We start from the raw sequence: 23200 nt of genomic DNA, 5'->3' as shown, positions 1-23200 counted from the left end.
GTGATTTTTCTCTCTACACACACACACACACACATGGTGGAATGATTCCAAATTAATTTTCTATGTTCTTATGTGAATACATCATAATGAATCCCACCATCATGTACATCTATAAGAATGGGGTATTAATTAATATAAGACATATTCCATGCTTTTATAGTTCTATCAAAATGAATTCTACTTTCATGGATCAGTAAAAAGAACTAATAAAATTATATATATATATATATATATATATATATACACACAGATATATGTGCCTATACATATATAGGTACATATATATGTGGAAAAGTTTATGTGGACATACACATATGCTATTTCACCAATAGAGTTTGGTTATACCCACAGGTGAGGACACATCATTCTCTGAAGCAGTGTCTCTGTGGATTGTGATGTCAAGAGTTCAATTAGTTATCTGGATGGTTCCTGGAGTAGCTTTCTGCAAGCAAGGAGTCTGGCCTCTTTAAGTGAGCACATAATAAGTGCAATTGGTAAAGGCCCATCATCATAAGCAGCATTTCCATACTTTCAAATTTGACCCTCATAATAACCCTGGGACATGAGCAGGTAAGTTATAAATGAACAACTCTGCCTGACAAGAAAGTCTCATCAATTTGACACATTTATCTTCAGTTACACCTGATCAGAGTGGGTCATGTTGTAGTAAGCACTGGCAGATTATTAACCAAGCTTCTAGACTGTGGCTGGCTGCTAACATTCTCTTCCTTGCCTGTGTGGTTGTTACTGGTTTGCATGTTTAGCGGATTGGCCATACATTCTCACGCCTCATCATATGTTGGATTAGCTTCATCAAGGTGCCTCATTCAAACATGAACAAAGAATCAGAGGTTTCAAGATTTATGAGTTTTGAGAGTAATTCTGGAAAGCTCAGCCTGCAGTAAAGTCCTTGCTGAAAAGAAAAATCCCCATTCTTTTCCTGTTGATCCAGGTGAAAGGACTTGGGGGTGGGAAGAGAGGTGTTGTGTGACATCCCATGTAGGCATCTGTTGTTTTCTTAAACATAAGGTTGTTAGTTCAGGTTTCCCATTAGTAATATTGGGATGATAACGTCTAACAAAGACTGGCTCCTATCCAGTGAGCCCTAAGCCATGGCTGGTTTTGAATGCATCACTTAAGGATCTCAAGGACACTCAGGAGTAGGCATCATTATTTGCATGAACTTCTATTCTTATTTTAAATGATGAATTATTAAAAACTCAATAAAACCTAAACTTTCTCTGTGTTTATTATAGAGATGGACACTTACCCATGAAGTCTCTTTTAAAAAAAAGAATGAACTAATTCATTGTAAGGCCAATTCTCTTCAGATTTTTGAAGAAAATTTGGAAGAGTAGTCATTATTTTTGCAACCCTCTAAAAGTGCATGTTTTTCTTCTTTTTATAGATGAGACTGTTTCCGGATAGTGGGTGACCTGGCATTAACCACTGTTGTATGACCAGAACAAACATAGTTGATGAACCACAGTCCTCCTCTCCTATCTTGGGTTTGGTTTCAGAATGGTTGTCAAGAATTCACCCTGGTGGTTACTATTAAAAGATCAAGATGCCATTATTATAAAAACTACTCTTCTTTAACACATGTGGATGCTTACCTTTCCCCTTATTAAAACTCTGGCATTTTGAAGTATTCCCTAGTTCATTCCAATCTTTATTTTTTCAGATCTCTTTCTACCACCATAAACATATCTAATTTTGTGTTTTTAAAGATAACAACTCAATAAGTAGTACTCATAATAACAATACAATGCTCTTGAGAGCCATCAGCTTGCTGGTGATTGCAAAATTTTGAACTGACATGAAGCAGACTTTTTTTTATCATACTTTCAGATTTACATGATCCCTACTGTACTTTCATTCTTTCCTTGTAAATCATGCAAAACCAATCATGCCTCATAACTGAATTCATCTTCATGGGGCTTTCACAGGATCCTACTCTACAGAAGATAGTATTTGTTGTGTTTTTGTTGGTCTACATTGCGACTATAGTGGGCAACATGCTGATTGTAGTGACCATCCTCAGCAGCCCTGCACTGCTGGGCTCACCCATGTACTTCTTCTTGGCAGTCCTGTCCTTTGTGCATGCCTGCTTCTCCTTGGCCATCACACGAAAACTGATTGCAGACTCCCTCTGGGAGAGGAAAACCATCTCTTTTAAAGGATGCATGATTCAACTTTTTGCTGGACACTTCCTTGGTGGGACGGAGATGATTATCCTCACAGCCATGGCCTTTGACCGCTATGTGACCATTTGCAAGCCCTTGCACTACTCTTCCATCATGAACTGGAGGCTCTGTGGCATTCTGGTGGGGGTGTCCTGGACTTGGGGCTTCTTGCATTCCATCAAACAAGTTTTCTTTACCTTCCAGCTGCCCTTTTGTGGGTCTAATGTCATCGATCATTTCATGTGTGAGATGCATCCATTAATGAAGCTGGCACTCACATCTTTGGCCTTTTGGTGCTCGCCAACAGTGGGTTAATCTGCATCATCAACTTCTCCCTGTTGCTTGTGTCCTATGGTGTCATCTTGTTCACCCTGAGAACACACAGTGCAGAAGGGCAGAGGAAAGCTCTGTCCACCTGTGGATCTCACATTACTGTGGAGGTTTTGCTCTTTGTCCCGTGCATATTTATATATGCACGACCTTCTTCATCTTCTTTTCCCTTTGACAAAAAAGTAGAAATATTTTACACCGTGCTAACTCTCCTACTCAATCCTTTGATTTACACTTTGAGGAATAAGGAAGTGAAAAAATGCCATGAGGAAAGTGTGGAAGAGACTGGTGGAGGTATTTCATGGAAAATAAAATATTATAGAATCAAACATAATGTAAGGAGTAAAAGGTATTTATTTAGACAAACACTATCAGATATCCTTCTATGGAAACAGATCACATAATTCTGAGGAGATGACATTAATATGCTGGGGAGTTAAAATTTATGTTTTCAATTGGAAATAAACCCTTCTGAGTTGACAACTCAATAGTGTTATTTGTAAATTCAAGATAGTTCAATTTTGTACTTTGTGAAATTTATTTTTAAAAATGAAAGGAATTTAACCCCTTCAAATGATAAACATTTACATAAGGCTTTGAAGAAACCTTATGGGAAATATATTAGAAATCAGGAGAAAAAAACAAGATTTGATGTGACAGGATACAATTTTCTGATACTAGTATCAGTGAATCTGATTTAGAACGTCAAGACTTAATAAAATCAGAGAGAAGAGCTCTCAAGTTACCTACATCTATTCACTTCATCTCTGAAATGGGTTCATTGATGTCTATTAGAATTTCAGTTATTTCTTGAATTTTGAGAGAATCTGATTAGTCCAATTCTGCCTATGTTGGTGGTCCCCTTGGGTCAGGTGACCACCTTACATCACTCTGCTCTGGGAGAGCAGGTGGGGCAATTCCACAAGGGAGTCAGCAATGAGAGTTCAAATAATTAATTTGAGTATTTATCAATAAAGAGATCATTCAAATTATAAACATATCGGTGATCATTTCTATGTTTTGTTTGTCTCAGGTTGTCAGGTGTCATTGGGATAAATTTATTTACAGTAAAATATTAGCTTCCTTTGACAAATCAATACTGATTATATCCAGTTGAGTGTTGTGGGCAAATCATCTTTTATTTTTCCTCTCTGTAATCTGACAGGCCAACACAACTCTAGAAAAAGTACATGATTTTAGTTTTCTTTCTTATAGTAGATTTGCAAATGATACATATAACTTCATTGATCATCCCTGAAAGAGTCTGTGATAGATTAAATTGTGAGTCTAAATCATCACCTGGACTACATGTGTGTTCAACAGACCAAGGATGTGACAGGTTCAGACATGTGTTTCCCTTTCTTCACATTACCTATCCTCAAAACAGGGGTAGCTTATTCATGTCCTCTGCCATCGAAGTCCTGTCATTTAAGATCATTTATTCCTAAGAGCTAGCTCAAGAAGTGTGGAGCTGCCAGATTTACTCCAATACTTTATGTACCTGTGAAGCCAAGATTTGAAATGAAGCTACAAAGTAAAACACTTTTCTGGCCAGATTGCACTGACCAACACCAATTCATGTCTGATGCATCATACACTCAAATTCCAACATGTTTTTACTATTTTAATGCCAACATTTTACTGTGAACTCTGTAGTTATATACAAGGAGAAAATCCACTAACATTCCGTAGAAGAATAAATAACTATGAAAGGTATGTGCCCAATATTTGTCATTCCCACTGGTTTGATGAACAGAATAAATCAAAATTCTCCCCAAAATGACTGTTGCTTTAGCTTTTCATTTTCTTTTTTTTGTAGATTACCTTTGGCATGATTAAGGGCATTCCAATATTTTCAGCTTTTAGGCAAACTAAAAGTTGCACTAATACTAAGTTCATCTGTTTCTGTTACAGTTTCTGTAGTTAATCAAAGAGTTTTCAGAAACACATTATGATAATGTTAAAAATGTGAATTTTGAAAAATGTCTCTGGATATCTGAAAGACAACCATACAGAACTAGATTATAATTTTAAAAATTATTCAGAAAGACATTTCATGAAATCTTAAGCCAAATACATTCTTGGCTTTGTTCACCATGTTGCAATTATACTCCTCCCTAAACTACTCTGTCTCTACCTTGGACCGTTGCTCACTCTTGTACTGTGGATATTACTCATCTGATTCATAGATTAACTTTCTTCTGTGGCTCTTAGTAAAAATGTCATTGTTCTCCTTTGGCTCTGAGTCCTCCCCTTATCCTCTAATCATTGAAATATTTTCCTCATTCAAATATACATATAAAATGCTGATTTCTTTGAGCCATCCTAAAGCTTGCATTCATTTTTATTAGTCAAATTTCATGAACATGTGAGTAGTTTCCTATACTAATTGTCCATGGTTTCTTGGACTTTGATTGGCTCTACCTGGATGGTTGTAGTGTGAGGCTTAGTGTGGCCTGTGGGGTAGTTTTTTAGAGTGTCATTTCATGGAGTTTGAAATACCAGGTTCTCATCCTGGATCCTGATTTCTTCCTACACAATTCTATCACCCAGGTTAGTCTGAGTTGGACAGAGCACTTATAATGTATTGTAAGATCTTATAAGTAGAAACTGCCCTCTTTTACTTTTCAAGTGATAGAAGGGAAGTAAAAAGCTGGAAAGCTGGGAGTGGTTGGAAAAAGTGAGGATAATTGGCATTACCTGAATTTCCTCCTTCTCTAGAGACATAAAATGAGCATCTCAAAAAAGCCTGTGAGAATCTACTAGAAGAATTGTAGGGCTGGCCATTTTATCACACTGGGGTTTGTGACATCTCAGCCTGAATATTTGGTCTGTAGGTTCCAATGATTTTTACAATGAAAACCAAGGGTATCTCATTCAAAGTGATAGAATTCGTCTGCCATTAAATTGTGTTCAACATTTTGTATACAATTTATGAGTAACAAATACTGCGTAAAACTTGTTTTATATGTTGAATAATATAAAATGATCCTCTTAAAGCTGAGGAAAGATGTTTAGTGTTTTTATACCCACAGGTAACACTAGAGAGTAAATCTTCTAAGCCTTCAATTAGAAACAAATTGACAAGTCTAATGCCACTGATGTATTTTATTTGGTAAGTCCTCATGACAGTCTTTATTATATGGGGACCACCATGAGTCAACCTGTGAATTTTGACCTGAGTTACTAAATGCAGGGAACAGATAGACTCACTTCAGTGAGTGTCTGGAATCTGAAAAAGGGTAATCTGTTCATGTGGATGATATCTAAATCCAAGTGTAACGTAACTTAGATTAAAAAAAAAAGATTGAATTCAATTAAAAATTCGGAGTGACTTTTCTTTGGTGATGACTTAATCTGGAAAAGGTGCTATCATGATTTGATGCCTACAAATGTTACATTCGCTTGATGAAAAGTTATCTAACTAGTTATCTATAACCTTGCTTTTATGGGCTACCCAGATAACATGTTTCCAGGTTTTGTTATTGATTTGTGTGTGTGTGTGTGTGTGTGTGTGTGTGTGTGTGTGTGTGTGTGTGAGACTATAACACTGGAATCTGGAATTTCACATTTATCTTTTGCCCAAAAAAGCATTTTTTTTCTTATTTCCATTATAACTTGTTTTCATTTTCCTAATCCCAAATGTTCTCACTCCTCTGAATTTCATATCTCTAGATACAAGCCTTTTCCACAACCAAAGACCTATTTTATTGTATTTTCATTTATACCAATATTCTATACCAAGATTCTGTGCACTTCTAATTAATTTTGTTTTTTTATATTGACTAAATTTTTTTGTTGTTCTCTCTCCTTCATACCTTCTCATCTTCGTGAAAAATCTAGGACAATCTATGGTACAAATATAACTTACGTCGCTCAGCAAAGGAAGTTCTTATTTTAAGGCAGTTGTACAGGCATCTGCATTATTGGTAAGTGACAATTTAAATCAATATTTTGAACATGAAATTTACCTCTTGGAAAGCCACTGCTAACAATCATAATAAATGTAAATGCCCCAATTACACACTGTGCACAGTCACATTTTCTGTATATTTTGCACATATTGAATTTTGTAACTTTCCTAGTGTCCCTTAAAGGTAGTTTTTAGAATCATTTGTGTTCTACAGGTGAAGATCAAGGAAGAGGTTGAATGGCAGAAACTGGTGGGCAGTAGGTGTGATTTGACAGGAGGTAGTGGGGCTTCAAACTATATGCCAATCACTGAATAACACACAGTAGTCTGGCTCCATCTGTGTATTTTACAGTCTAGTTGAGAACTTCATTATTTGAATTGAAGTTTGCATGGTTTTAAAATGTCTGAACACTCCTGCTTTTGATTGCAGTGTGTGACTGCAGGACTCTGGACACAGTCAACAAATTTCACATTATTGAATGCAGTGTTGATGTTCACAGACTGTGGATGTGATGGTACTTTAGTGTCTAAACCTTCCTCACAAATCACTTAAACTTGGCACTTTTTGTGGTTTGTGAATAGACATAAAATTAGATAGGATGTAATATTTAAATACCACAAAAATAGAAAATTATTGGTGGGGATCCTCCTGAGGGGGCGAGGAGTTATGTCCATGTTTTCCCCAAACATCATTTTAGATGATATGTTCCTTTACATTAATTACATCTGCTCAACCATCTTCCAAATAAATGAAAAGAGAAAAGTTCCTTCAATCTCCTCTTTAAATTTTTTTTTGTCTTTAAAATTATTGTTTTATAATATCAGTTTTGAGAGAAACATTTCAAGAAATGTATACCTCTTCACGTATATTACATGAAATATTTTTCTTTAACAAGTACTCCTTGCAGTAGTACATGTTTCCATATGGAATGGTGAATGGATGGCTTATCAAACAGAACTCTGTATTTTCATTCAGTAGATGCACAATCATTTGGTCTAAATTCTGCAAGAGTCATTATATTATGTTCCCAAACACCAAGTGCTTAATTCCTCAGTATGATGGGAAATAAAAGCATCTGCAGATAGAAACCCAAGAGCAGGAAGACAAGAAAACAGAAGAATACACATCTAATTGCTTGGGACAAAAGTTCTGTAAACACTTGAGCAAGTGAAACACCACACAAAATTGTGTCTTGGCACATCATGCTGATGAATAATTTTTCCCTGGGGTGAACCAATTAGGAATTCTACAGGTGCATGGCCTATCATGGAAGTCTCTTTAAAGTTCAGTTGGAAATTCAGGAGGAACTTTTGCTTCTCTTCGTTTCTTGGTTCCTGACACTGCTCTCAAGGAACACCAGATATTCAACATGTTGGCTTAGGACCAGACTTCCTCAACAGGACTCCCATAGCACAAGAAATAAAAGCAAGAATCAATAACTGGGATAGATTCAAACTAAAAAGCTTTCTCTCAGTAAAGGAAACTATCAGCAAAGTGAAGAAAGAGCCTACAGAGTGGGAGAAAATCTTTGCCAATCATACTTCAGATAGAGCACTAATCTCCAGAATCTATAAAGAACTCAAAAAACTCTACACCAAGAATACAAATCCAATCAACAAATGGGCTAAGGAAATGAATAGACACAGAAGAAGATCTACAAGCAATCAACAAACATATGGAAAAATGTTCAACATCTCTAGTAATAAGAGAAATGCAAATGAAAACCACCCTAAGATTCCATCTCACCCCATTAGAATGGCTATTATCAAGAATACAAGCAACAACAGGTGTTGGCGAGGATGTGGGGAGAAAGATACACTCATACATTGCTGGTGGGGCTGCAAATTAGTGCAGCCACTCTGGAAAGCAGTGTTGAGATTCCTTAGAAATCTTGAAATGGAACCACCATTTGACCCAGCTATCCCACTTCTTGGCCTATTCCCAAAGAACTTAAAATCAGCATACTACAGAGATACAGCCACATCAATGTTCATAGCTGCTCAATTCACAATAGCCAGATTGTGGAACCAACCTAGATGCCCTTCAATTGATGAATGGATAAAGAAACTGTGGCATATATATATACAATGGAATATTACTCAGCCATTAAAAATAATAAAATTATGGCATTTGCAGGCAAATGGATGAAATTGGAGAATATCATGCTAAGTGAGAGAAGCCAATCTCAAAAAACCAAGGGACGAATGATATCGCTAATAAGTGGATGATGACACACAATGGGGGGAGGGAGGGGTTAGTGTGAGGGTTTGAGTTAGGGTTAGGGAGGGGGTCAAGAATGGAGGAAGGAAGGACTGTATAGAGGGAAAAGAGGGGTGGGAGGGGTGGGGGGAAGAGAAAAAATAACAGAATGAATCAAACAACATTACCCTATGTAAATTTATGATTACACAAATGGTATGCCTTTATGCCATGTACAAACAGAGAAACAACATGTATCCCATTTGTTTACGATAAAATAAAAGAAGGCCCAGCTCTACCTGGGGGAAAAACTAAAAAAAGGAACAGTGGGACCATTTGACTGCCAGAGATGCTCTTCCTCTCTATCTTAGGAGCAAAGAATGAATACAGACCTCCCAGTTTTGGGCTCACAGGTGAACTTTTCTTCATAGAGAACAGGAGAGGCCATCACTAGAATTTTCAAGGAACTGACACATGGTGAGGTTTATAGTTTGATGTTTTGGATTTTCATGGATGATTTAAAATTGTGATGCAGTGCTTAAAATTATGGGTAGAGTGGGGGTGCTGAGCTCTGTGCACAGAATGAGTCTGTCAGCAACTGTGCACTTGTTAAAACTGCACGACTTTTATGACCTCAGAATTCTCATGTTGAATGAGGTTTATAAGATTAGCAGGGTCAAGGGATTTGTGGAATAATACATGTGGAACAGACAGTTCATAGTTCACATAGAATAAGTATCCATTGAACATCAGTTCTTAGAGTGCAGCATTTTTGGTGGGAATATTTGGTTCACTGATAACATTCAGTCTAATGAAATATGACTCATTTTCAGCTTTTTATCTTCAAGCCAAATCCAAACACTTAGAAACACATATCAATGTGATTTTTTTTTTTTGTGACTGTAGTGGGGGAGAATTTCCATTTCATTCAATGCTATGACCAATGAATATGGAATATCTCTCCAAATACATATATTTTTTCATAATTGTAATTATTTTTTATTGTCTTTCTTGATGGACACATGATGATTGTACATGATGACTTTTATAGGAAAATTGTTGATCAGACAAAGGGAATAGGCATTACCCGTGATGTCAAACATTTATCATTTTTTCAACTTGGTAAAATAAAAATTCATGTCTGCCAGCATTTAAAAAATATAGAATTCATTTGTTTCGATCCTAGTTATGCTAAAGTAGAAGCTATGCTCCCTATCCTAGGGCACCACTGCACCAGTTAACCATCCTCCAACCTCTTGCCACACTTTCCCCAGCCTCTGGGAACAATTATTCTACTCTCTACTTCTGTGAGGGCTGCTCATTTAGCTTCCACATATAAGTGACAACAGGTCATTTGTTTGATAATATTTGCACAATTGTAATGTTTTAGATTAAAATTTGTTTTTTCAGAGCTGGAGCTATAGCTCAGTTGGTAGAGTGCTTTTCTGGCATGCACAAGGCCCTGGATTCAATCCCCCAAAACAACAACAACAACAACAAAAAGTGGTCTTTGCAAATGATGTACAAACAAAACTGATGTTTTAACCCGATAAACATAACTCTTTCAGAACTGTCGCAATTTGTTGGTATTGAATGTACTATCCATTATTTCTACAACACCACACTGCTAAAAAATACAGAGAAAAAAAATTAAGCCTAAGAAAAAGTGACTAAGACACAGAATGGAGCCTTTAGATTTTAATGGTATCTGTTGAATTTTTCCTACATTCATTTGATATCATAAGTAGCTTTAGTTTTTTGCCTCAGAATTTGTTCAGAAAAATCTAAGTGACTAAGCTTTGAACTTCTGTAGTGCTTGCTGTTGTGGTTTGTCTGTCTTAAAATGAACTAAACAATTGAGATGGAAACAAATAAATTTTTCTCTCAAATTCCATAAGCATATCACACACATGCACACACACACACACACACACACACACACACACATTTGAAATTTATATGTTATACATATATGTATTTCGAAGTTTAGGAAAAATATCAGAAGAATATTGAGGGGCAAAGAAAGGATCTGAAATCTGAAAACTTTATCTTTTGTTGCTGAGTAATACCCTGGATTAAAAATATGGTTAAAAAATCTAAAAGTAAATAGCAGAAAGGTCAGTAGAATAGAGGAAAAGGAATGTGGAAGGGAGGAAAGAAAGGAAGGGGGAAGTACTAGGGACTGAATTACAGCAAATTATATTTCATGCTTTTATATTTATCTCAAAATGAGTCTAAAATTCAATCAAAAAGAACAAGAAAAATGTGGTTTATTTAAAGCAATAACAGGGAGGGTATTTTCAAATAAGACTTTACTCTTTTAATTTGCAATAGTAATATTTAGAAGAATGTATGCAAATGTGACTGATATGCATATGCATGTATATGTAACTGCATCTGAAATTTATTGCTTGATATATAATTACTAGACCTTATTAATAATAAGGTATTACTACTAGTAATAATGACAACCGTATTACTAATCTCTCTTTTGGATCTGAATGTTATGTATACATATTTGAAAGTTAAAGAAGAAATATTACTTCTCTAGAGTAGTGCTAAAAATATTTGTGCTGATAAAACTAATAGGATGAAAACCGTGGTTAGTGTACATAGTTTTGCAAAGGGAAGGAAACTTCTCAAGATTCCCACCCTAGCAGGTCCTGTAGCCACAGATCATGCTGGGAGGGTCCATGAACAACCTCAGATGTGGCTCCAGCATATTGCAGAATATCATTACTGAGACAGGAAAGACCCCAGAATGTTGCAGGACAAATACAGACACATTAAACTTAAGCCTGTAAGAGAATGTAAATTCAAAACTGATATCAATAAATATATAAAGGGTGGAGGGGTCAGGCATATGTAGTACCATTAGGGGAGAGCTTACAACAGACTACAATTTTAATTTAAGATTCCCCCTTTGGTAGGGTATTACTGCCACATTTGCGAATGAATTGTCCTCAAACCTCATATCCTCTTTCTGTACTGTTCTGATGATGGTGAGTCCTTCGTTGTGTTTGTTCATTATATTTAATTATAAATAATTGTCATCATAATAATCAGGTATTTATTGTAAATTAAGACTCACTGTAGAAGTTGTAGTAGTTTATCTTCTGGATTGTAAGACTCTATTAAAAGGTCAATACATATGAGGGGGATTTATCATATTTTTATTTCTTCCTTAAAATGTTGCAAAATGTTTTACGTTATATTTCATTAATTATGGTTTTATTCATAACATCATGTTACATTAACGTGATGATCTGATTTACACAGACATCTTTCTAATTGAATCTTTCTCATTGAATTCTGTTTTATGTGATACGGGAGTATTTTCCATTATAAAATGTACCTATGTCATTTTGCTTTCATTATATATTTTCAGGTTTGGAAAATTAGTCAAAAAATACAAACACATTTATGATTCTGAAAGTATTTGTCAATTTGTTTCCAAAAGGCTTATGTTTAAAAGGTATTTTTATTAAAGTTGATAATCTTGTGATTCATTTAGTCCTTTATTTCACTGTATGAATGTTTGTGCTGCTTAAAAATGGTGACATTAGTATTTCTTGTATTCCTTTGGACTTCCACTGGGAACCCCACATTCATGATTCCTCTGTAGTCAGCTCCATGGTCAGACAACTTGAGGCACAGGGCTTTGTTAAATGGTATATTTCTGGTAGACAGTGAGGCTTGAACTGTAGGTTTTTTATACCAGAAATTGATCTTTCTAGTAACTTTTCATTTGAAGTAATTTTATATTAACCAAAAAAACACAAGTGGAGTGATGTCTGTAATTATTCGATTACTTTGGGACCCTGTCTTCAACTTGCCACTCTATTTGGCTTTCTTTCACAAGGAAGCATCTGAAGGAGGCATGAATACAAGTGGGTTCAAGTCCACAGTAACATATTCAGGGCCTGTGACACACCTTCAAAACTGCAGTGCATCAATTCAAAAATAATATTTCTTCACTGCTAATGAACACTGGTGTTTTTATTTTTATGACTTTATTGATTTGCACAAGAAACCTATTTATTGATATTAAACACATAAGGAGAAAAAGTAAAACCGGAGCCTTAAAGAATTTTAAGAATTTTAAGTAACCTGATTCATGCCATAGAACAAATAGAACAATCTGTATTTGAACCCATATGCACAATGTTCTCACTCATTTCTTTTTCTTTCTTTCCTGTATTGGTCCTCAGCTAACATGTACCCTGCTGGGTGATGCATTGCTACTCCTTATTATGTAATAAGTGGTTTCTAATTGATCCAATGACAATTCAGAGTTTGTTTTATATGTTTTGTTTTACGCAGCTGTGAAGATGAAAGTAGAGACTTTGGTCAGGAACCACCTGAGAACACAATATAAATGATGGTTTTAAAGAAAGCAAACAAATATTAATTTATACAATACATACTATTTAGTTGTAAAATGTTTAATTTGTTCTGCTTACTCTGAGTGGGACTCATAAAACATTGATGATTTTTTATTCTCTTATAAAACCCCTCGTACTTCAATATATCTATATTTAATAAACTTATATATAAATATAGAAATTTTCATGTAGACAAACATCTGTTACTTCACTGAAACATTTTGGTTATGCATACAGGTGAGGACACATCATTCTTGAAGCTGTGTCTGTGGACTGTGATATCAAGGGTTCAAGGAATTATCTATATGAATCATGGAGGAGCTTTCTCCAGGCAAGATAGCTGGCTTCTTTCAGTGAGCACATAATAACTACAATGGGTAAAGGCCCATCATCATAAGCTACATTTCCACACTTTCAAATTTGACCCTTGTGATAACCTTGGGAGATGAACAGGTAAGCTATAAATGAACAACTCTGCCTGACAAGAAAGTCTCATCAGTTTGAAACAATTACCTTTAGCTGTACCTGGTCAGAGTGAGTCATGTTGTAATAAGCATTTGCAAGTGATTAACCCTCTAGACTGTGGCTGGCTGCTAACATTCTCTTCCTTACCTGTGTGATTGTTGCTGGCTTGCATGTTTAGGGGATTGGCCATACATTCTCACTCCTCATCATTTGTTGGATTTGCTTCATCAAAGTGCCTCATTCAAACATGAACAAAGAATCAGAGGTTTCAAGATTTACAATTTTGAGAGTAATTCTGGGAAGGTCAGCCTGCACTGAAGTCCTTGCAGGAATGAAAAATCCCCATCCTTTTCCTGTTGATCCAGAGAAAAGGACATGGGTGTGGGACAGAGGTGCTGTGGGTGACATCCCATATGAAACATCTGTTGTTTGCTTTAACTTAAATTCTTTAAGCTTGGGTTTCCCATTTGTAAAATCAAGATAATAACAATTACAGAATGGCTCATAGTGAGTGAGCCCTGAGCTGTGTCTGACCTTGAATACATTACTCAGGGCTCATGATAACACTCAGGAGTAGCAATTAGTTTTTTGCATGGAGTTCTATTCCTATATTTACATGATAAATTTTAAAAAATGTTCTACTTGTTACATGGTTATTATAGAGCAGAATATTTTCCCCAAATCCTCTTCTTTAAAAAAAGGAATGCATTAATTCAATTAAAAGCCAATTCGCTTAACTTCATTCCCCTTTTTCTAATCAAATGAACTTCTGGGATGGGGGATGGGAAATGAAAAGGCAGTAGAATGAACAGTACATAACTTTCTTATGTTCTTATATGAAAACATGACCAGTGAAACTCCACATCTTGTACAACCACAGTAATGGGATCCTAATTAGAATAAGTTGGACTCCATGTGTGTATGTCAAAATATACTCTACTGTCATGTATATCAAAGAGATCCAGAAAAAAACTTAATATTCAATAACCCAACTAAGAAAAAGGCCCATTCACTTCAGATTTTTAAAGAAAAAATGGTGCAGAAGTTGTCATTTTTGAGTGCTCATTAAGGTGCATAGTTTTCTAATTCTTTTTATGGATAAGACTGTCTCCAGAAACAGTTGGCATGCTGGTTTTCATTCCCACCAGAGGCATGGTTAATAAATCACAGTACTTGTGCAGTTTCAGAAAGTTTCCCAGTCATTTACTCTAGAGGTTGCTGTTAAATTATCAGTATCACTTGAAATAAAAAAAAATATATATATATGTATATATATATATATATATATATTCTTTTTCTTTAAACAATGTGAATGCTTTCCTTTCCCCTTATTAAAACTCTGGAATTTTGAAGTATTCTATAATTTATGCCTACCTCAATTGTATCTGACCTCTGTTAACTTCCTTCAACAAACATCTCATTTTTGTTCTCAGTGATAATAGTAAGCAGTAGTCACAATCGTAATGAAAAGGTCATAAGTAGCCTGGGATGGGGCATGATCCTCTAATCACAGGGCTGGAGAGGCTCACATCTTGAAAGCAGGCCTCACCAACTTAGCAAGGCCATGAGCCACTTAGTGAGACTGTCTCAAAATAAAAAGAAAAAAAAAAAAAAAGGGCTAAGAATGTGTCTCAGTGGTTAAGCCGCCCAGACTTCCTTTCCTGGTACCATAAAACAAAACAAAACAAAACCATCATGAGTGTATAACAGCTTGTTGGTGGTGACATTTATAAACTAATCATATTTTTTTTATCATACTGTAGATTTGCATCATCAGTTTTACTTTAGCCGTTTCATTAGAAATCATGAAAAATCAAAGCTTTGTAACTGAATTTGTCCTACTGGGGCTGCGGGGGCGCCTAGCACATAAAACTCATGCCAGGGAAGTGTGCCTGGCGCATAAAGACCCATGCCAGAGGTTGGTAATCTTCCTCTGGAGGATGATAGCAAGGACTCGTCATAAGTTGGGTGCTGCCAAGGCCTTCCCTGGAAGACGATAGCAAGGACTCGTCGTAAGTTGAGTAAAGCTGGAGCCCCTTCCTCAGAGTGTTAATCTCTCTTCCTTTTTTGTTTTTCACCAAAACTCACAATATTACGCGGATTAATCATGTTTAATAAAGTTCTTCGGTTGAAGGATGATGGGAACACAAACAGTTCATATGAGTTAACTCAATTCCAGTAAAATAAAGTTCATTTGTTTACACAAAGCACTAATATTCCTATAGGGAATGGTGGACATTCTGAAGCAATATGTCTTGTGATGCTTTTGTTAACTTTTACAAGACTCCCAGACATCTAGTTGCATATAAGTGATTCTCTTAGCTTCAGTGATCAACATATTTATTACATCTAGTTTCTTCTGCAAAGTAATGAGCCTCCCACAGAAATACATTATATTTAGTTCAAAAGAAAAGTTTTAGTTCTTTTAGATAAAGATTTTTACTCTGAAGACAATAACTTGGTTCTTAATAGTATAATATGATTTAACATAGCATAGACATGTAATTATAGTCATGAAAAATTAATAACAAATTACTAAAAGTTATAATTAATCTTAGCAGTAAGAAATCAAATAGAAGTTAAACTTCAAGGAGAAACAGGTGGTATACAACAACTTGCCTTTGTAAGTTTCGAGTCAAGGATACTTCATTGTGGGGAAGTGTCAAGTAAGATAAGATATTACCAGATGGCGCCTGTCGGCTAAATGCCCAAGCTAAATGCCCAAATTCTTCTTCTGTCCTTGAAACTCCCTCCTTTATTCTTAGTAAGTTTGTAAAGGGTATAAAAATTGCTGGTGAATTCAATAAACTTGTCAGCAACCTAACACCGACCTGAGTCTGTGTGGTTGCTGTCCATCGCCGACGCTGCGCCGCCTAATCTTTTGGGGGCTTTTACATTTCAGGCCATCAAGGACCCCTGGACTCTGCTGCTTGGGCTGGTCCCCGGCAGTTTGGCGCCCGAACAGGGACCTGATTGGTAAGTATCTTATTCTTTTCTTTTTTTCAGGCGGTTGGCAGCTAGGATACTGCCCGGGGAGCCGCGGTCCCCTCAGTAACAGAGACTGAGAAAGAAAGGGCAGGGATTGGAAAAAATGGGTAATACAGCATCTAAGGAGAGAACTTTATTTCTTGATATAGTAAAGCATTTATTAAAGAAAAGAGGTGTTACAGTAAGTTCTTCACAGTTACAAGGCCTTTGATTTTATGTTATTTGTTTTTGTGTCTGATGTCATGTTTTGTCTGTATCAAACTGAGCGCTCCTAAAATTAAAATTTAAAAATGGATCCAAATACTTTTATTCACGTGATTTAAAAGGGTTCAATTTAAGTTGGGTAAACTAATAAAAGTGAAATGTCTTCAGAAATAATTCGCAAGTCTCTAAGTAGTCAAACTAATGCAATGTTGATGTTAAACAATGTCTAATATCAATTGTTTCTAGGACTTTTCTTCAACAGGAAAGAGACAGCAAATACTGTTCAGGACACTTGTCTGATATCTTGGTTTTTGCAGAATAAGTAAATTAAATTTAACATGTATAGGACTACTCAAATGTGTTTGTAAAGACATCTGATTAATTTGCAAAGTTAAAATGCTAATTGTTAAATAACATTAAGTACTTTTAACTCCTTAAATTCCATGGGGTATCATACCTAAACATTATTGGTGTTTTCATAGGTTGGTAAACTAAAAAGTGTTTAGAATTGCTTTATGTCATTACTAAAAACAAGGTTATTAAGAGTTATGTCCTAACAGGTAAAACCCCAACCCAGAGGATAAGCGTTCCATCTGCTTCCTTATCACTGCCCCTGCTCCCCCTCCAGTTCTGCAAAGCTCCAAGGAGCTCTTAGGTTTGGATTTAGAGTTACCATCTCCCCTCTCACTGTGTTTCAGTTAGAGTACTATAAACAACAAGGTATTTTATCTTGCTAAAATGGAGTAATTTATCTAAATTCAAAAATTTCATGAGAGTTGTCTCAGAATGTGAACAAAAAGGTGTCGGCAGGAAGGAAAGAGAAAATAAAGGGTTCTGGGTATGGATATATATTTAGTAGAAGGAAAAAGGAAATGTTTTTGGGTAAGAAAGTGATTATATGATGACATGAAGGTCTAAGTAAGTGCTAAGAAAGTCTGTGTAAGTGAAGAGAAAGTTTGAGCAAGTTTGTGTGTAACTAAGTTGGTTACAAGTATGTGAGACAATCGGTTAAAGCTATTTAAGGTTTTTCCTAAGGTAAAATGCTAATGTTCTGATATAAACTGAAGTCTAATCTATATGGTAAAATAACATGGTAAAATAACAAGGATTTGAAACACTAATTTACTCTTAACTTTGTGTCTATTAAGTTTTATTCTTTAAAACAATTAGTCTTAAAGATTGGGGTGTATACAATTGTGGTTAAACAACTGTTGTAGAGTGTTGTGCTGTGTTGCAGAGTCTACATTTTTCTTTAGAGGCTAAATTTGGTAAGATAAAAGTGTCAAGATAATTGTGAAATGGTCACTAGTTGCATATTAAATGTGTTCATATTTTCCAGGTATACAAGTTTTTAAAGCAGGGAATTTATCAAGCGCTGCTATTCTCCAGAATAAACTTGTCTGTAATGGTAATTTTAAACTTAAGGAGTACATTTTATTGGGGATTTATTTTTATCATTCAATGTTCTATTATGGGACCTATTATCAATAAGATATATGTAAAATTGGTTACTTATTTCACTGAGATAAAAATTTAAATGTAAATTTATGTCTAAGAGTTAGTGACAGCCTGATTTGTTTAAAGGTTCATATAATAGAAGGTGAAAGCATTTTGCCACACAAAAGGAAAGTTAAAAGCTCTCTCAGCCTTTCTTTGATTCATGTTTTAGATATAATGTTAAATTGTGTTAATTATAAAGTTTATATAGACTCAGGAAACAGTATATGTAAACTATTTAATGATATTTAAGGAAGAAGCAAAGATCAACATCAGAATTAGAACACTTAAGATCTGTAAAGAGCCACGCCTTACCTGAGATAAGGCTGTGCCTTCCACCTTACTGCATGTTAGAGTGACTCCAAAATAAGTCAGACTTCAGCTTATTTAAAGTTATAGTCAAAAGATTGGTTTTTGTTATAAAATTACTATGATCTCAAATAGGGGATATAATGTGGTTCTCAGTCCAAATTCAAGATAGCTATTAAACAAGCTGAATATGTTTTTACTCTTGCTAATTTCATTTTGTAAAACTGTTGCTTGTTACTGTTTTACAGAAGTAGCTGCTTCAAGAACATACAACCTAGGTAACTTGTGATAATAAGCCATCACCTATAGAACAGATAGTGGTAACTTCCAGTACTAATACAGACTCCAGTTAGATAAAAGGGTAAATAACTGTAAAGTTATGGACATTAAAGTTAAAGCCCAGTACTCTTACTTTATGACTGGTGAGACTGGCTTGCTGGATGATTAAGATCAAACTTAGAAATTGGAATTAAATACAGAGGTCAAGAAAATTCCATGTTTGGGTCTTGCCCTCAATGTCAGCCTGAACCCAGGGAATAAGAGAACTTCTCTAAGGAGCGCTGCAACTCTGGGTCACACAACCTCCTGATCAAGGAGATTGTTGAGACTAGAGGATGAAAAATCACTCAGTGCATCTGCTGCAGAGGAAAGTCATGGAAAAAGGGAGACATCCCTTGATGCTTTCAAGGAAAGCCACGTCATCAAGAAGACCCTACCTAACCAATGGCACTGGTGGAGCTAAGGAGCCGCTCTTAAGTTCTGTACGAGTGACCCCTGTGGGAACTCAGCTGACTCTTTAACAAGACAGGAACCAGGTCAATTTGACCAGCTTGGTCTTGGACACCCAGCAAAACAGTTAAAACCAAAATACAGCCATTCCTGGGCATTTAAAAAATAATAGTTAAATGTAACTTAAGATGTACACTTGTATTAGCCCACTAGAATAAAAACTGGAAGCTACAAATGAAAGAAAGATTCTTCAGCAAATGTGCCTGATAACTATCAAAAGAAACTGCCAGAGTCAGAAGTTTTTAGTCAGTTTAAGACCTTCTTAAGCTATACAGGTAGACTTAATCTATGTTTGCTAATATGATTACCTAGCCCTAAGTAACAGAAGTATAGAGATCTCTACTAAACACAGGTTATATCAATAAAAGGATATATTACAAAAATCAGATGACATTAAGTAGCTTAACTATATTTTCTGGGAACATCTATGACATTAAGAGTTAAATGTTGTGTTTACATTCCTGATAACCTGGACAATGTTAAAGTCCCCAAATGAAGGCCTTGTCCTCTCCAGCCTTTGTTAGGCCTAGTTATGGGAACAATTTCTCAGTTCTTCCACCTCCTGGTGAGAGATTGACTTCTGTCATTTTCATGATACTCAGTGGCATGTTTCAGATGCTGCAACATTTACTTTGTACTAATCTCCTTTCAGTACTCATGTCTTTTTGTTCTTCTCTCATAGAAGCACCCACCCCCAGATGACTTTACAACATGCTCTTCCCCAACCAAACTTCTACCTTGGACCCCTTGATTGACCCGATTTTTAAAAAAAAGGAACTCCAAGCTGCTTGCCCCACGCCACCCACTTCCAGCTCGAAGAAGTCAGAGCGGTCATCGACCTTCTTCCCCAGCAGCATGGAGTTCCTAAGATTAGAGGGGGAAATAAAGCCAGAATTAAGAACAGGTAGTTAGTGTAGAAATAGGGGATCGGGTCAAATCGAGGAAATGAAGGCCATAAAATCTCCTAGTTACCTTCATCAGGGAAAGAGTAAGTGCTGTACAGGTATTAATGCTCAGGCAACAATATCAGTCCCTCCGCCAAGAAAATAACTTGGGAGAAAAGTATATAGAAACAGAAGTTCCATGAGATACTGATTTTTTGTCTTCCAGTTATCCTTCGACTCTTAACAAAGGTTTTTAAGGGCCTTCAAATTCAAAAAGGTCTTTTTGATCTTCAAAACAAAAAAGGGGGAACTGCGGGGGCGCCTAGCACATAAAACTCATGCCAGGGAAGTGTGCCTGGCGCATAAAGACCCATGCCAGAGGTTGGTAATCTTCCTCTGGAGGATGATAGCAAGGACTCGTCATAAGTTGGGTGCTGCCAAGGCCTTCCCTGGAAGACGATAGCAAGGACTCGTCGTAAGTTGAGTAAAGCTGGAGCCCCTTCCTCAGAGTGTTAATCTCTCTTCCTTTTTTGTTTTTTCACCAGAACTCACAATATTACGCGGATTAATCATGTTTAATAAAGTTCTTCGGTTGAAGGATGATGGGAACACAAACAGTTCATATGAGTTAACTCAATTCCAGTAAAATAAAGTTCATTTGTTTACACAAAGCACTAATATTCCTATAGGGAATGGTGGACATTCTGAAGCAATATGTCTTGTGATGCTTTTGTTAACTTTTACAAGACTCCCAGACATCTAGTTGCATATAAGTGATTCTCTTAGCTTCAGTGATCAACATATTTATTACATCTAGTTTCTTCTGCAAAGTAATGAGCCTCCCACAGAAATACATTATATTTAGTTCAAAAGAAAAGTTTTAGTTCTTTTAGATAAAGATTTTTACTCTGAAGACAATAACTTGGTTCTTAATAGTATAATATGATTTAACATAGCATAGACATGTAATTATAGTCATGAAAAATTAATAACAAATTACTAAAAGTTATAATTAATCTTAGCAGTAAGAAATCAAATAGAAGTTAAACTTCAAGGAGAAACAGGTGGTATACAACAACTTGCCTTTGTAAGTTTCGAGTCAAGGATACTTCATTGTGGGGAAGTGTCAAGTAAGATAAGATATTACCAGATGGCGCCTGTCGGCTAAATGCCCAAGCTAAATGCCCAAATTCTTCTTCTGTCCTTGAAACTCCCTCCTTTATTCTTAGTAAGTTTGTAAAGGGTATAAAAATTGCTGGTGAATTCAATAAACTTGTCAGCAACCTAACACCGACCTGAGTCTGTGTGGTTGCTGTCCATCGCCGACGCTGCGCCGCCTAATCTTTTGGGGGCTTTTACATTTCAGGCCATCAAGGACCCCTGGACTCTGCTGCTTGGGCTGGTCCCCGGCAGGGGGCTTTAACAGAATCCCACTGTTCAGAAGATAGTATTCATTCTGTTCTTGTTGGTCTACATTGCTGCGACTATTGTGGGCAACATGCTGATTGTAGTGACCATCCTCTGCAGCCCTGCACTGCTGGGCTCCGACATGTACTTCTTCTTGGCAGTCCTGTCCTTCCTGGACACCTGCTTCTCCTCTGTGATCACACCAAAGATAGTCGTGGACTCCATTCATGAAAGAAAAACCATCTCTTACACAGGATGCATGATTCAACTTTTTGCTGGACACTTCCTTGCAGGGGCAGAGATGATTGTCCTCACAGCCATGGCCTTTGACCACTATGTGGCCATTTGCAAGCCCTTGCACTACTCTTCCATCATGAACTGGAGGCTCTGTGGCATTCTGGTGGGGGTGGCCTGGACAGGGGGCTTCTTTCATTCCATCATCCAGATCCTCTTTACCTTCCAGCTGCCCTTCTGTGGGCCGAATGTCATTGATCATTTCATGTGTGACCTGTACCCACTACTGGAGCTGGCCTGCACTGACACTCACATCCTAGGCCTTCTGGTGATCGCCAACAGTGGATTAATCTGCATCATCATCTTCTCCTTGTTGATTGTGTCCTATGGTGTCATCTTGTTCTCCCTGAGGACACACAGTGCTGAAGGGTGGAGGAAAGCTCTGTCCACCTGTGGATCTCGCATTACTGTTGTGGTCTTGTTATTTGTCCCGTGTATATTTATATATGCACAGCCTCCATCTGCCTTCTCTTTTGATAAAGAAGTGGAAATGTTTTACCCATCCTGACTCCCTTGCTCAATCCTTTGGTTTGTACGTTGAGGAACAAGGAAGTGAAAAATGCAATGAGGAAATTGTGGAAGAGATTATTGGTGGTTTCACTTAAAAAATCATGTATTTCAGTATAAAAAATATGATGTAGAGTGCAAAAACATTAGTATATTTAGTTAGACAAACAGTTGCTGTCATGGAATGAGATTACCTAATTCTAAGGCAAAGACGTTCTGTGGGGGGAGTGAAAAACCTATGCTTTAATTTAATATCACACTTTCACTCAGAGTTACCACTCTATATCTCATATGTAAATGAAAGTTCAATTTTACAGTTTCTTACCTTCATCAAAGATTGGAAGGAATTTAACTCATAACAATGATTTCTGCCGGGGACCAGCCCAAGCAGCAGAGTCCAGGGGTCCTTGATGGCCTGAAATGTAAAAGCCCCGAGTGATTAGGCGGCGCAGCGTCGGCGATGGACAGCAACCACACAGACTCAGGTCAGTGTTAGGTTGCTGACAAGTTTATTGAATTCACCAGCAATTTTTATACCCTTTACAAACTTACTAAGAATAAAGGAGGGAGTTTCAAGGACAGAAGAAGAATTTGGGCATTTAGCTTGGGCATTTAGCCGACAGGCGCCATCTGGTAATATCTTATCTTACTTGACACTTCCCCACAATGAAGTATCCTTGACTCGAAACTTACAAAGGCAAGTTGTTGTATACCACCTGTTTCTCCTTGAAGTTTAACTTCTATTTGATTTCTTACTGCTAAGATTAATTATAACTTTTAGTAATTTGTTATTAATTTTTCATGACTATAATTACATGTCTATGCTATGTTAAATCATATTA

At 36.5% G+C, this 23200-nt stretch overlaps 1 protein-coding gene across 1 annotated transcript; it reads left to right on the top strand.

Moving 5' to 3' along the window:
* Positions 1-1895: 1895 nt before the first annotated feature.
* LOC306639195 (olfactory receptor 4C15-like) lies at positions 1896-22359 on the top strand (the record flags this gene model as incomplete). The annotated part of the gene is made up of 2 exons (XM_079102594.1): positions 1896-2071; positions 21678-22359. The coding sequence occupies 2 exons, from the start codon at positions 1896-1898 to the stop codon at positions 22357-22359; spliced, it is 858 nt and encodes a 285-aa protein (XP_078958720.1).
* Between the last annotated feature and the right edge of the window lie 841 nt (positions 22360-23200).

This window comes from Sciurus vulgaris (assembly GCF_902686455.1).
Source record: "Sciurus vulgaris genome assembly, chromosome: 11".
Taxonomy (NCBI): Eukaryota; Metazoa; Chordata; class Mammalia; order Rodentia; family Sciuridae; genus Sciurus; species Sciurus vulgaris.
Note: the sequence above shows the minus strand (reverse complement) of the source record. Positions and strands in the feature narration are given on the sequence as shown.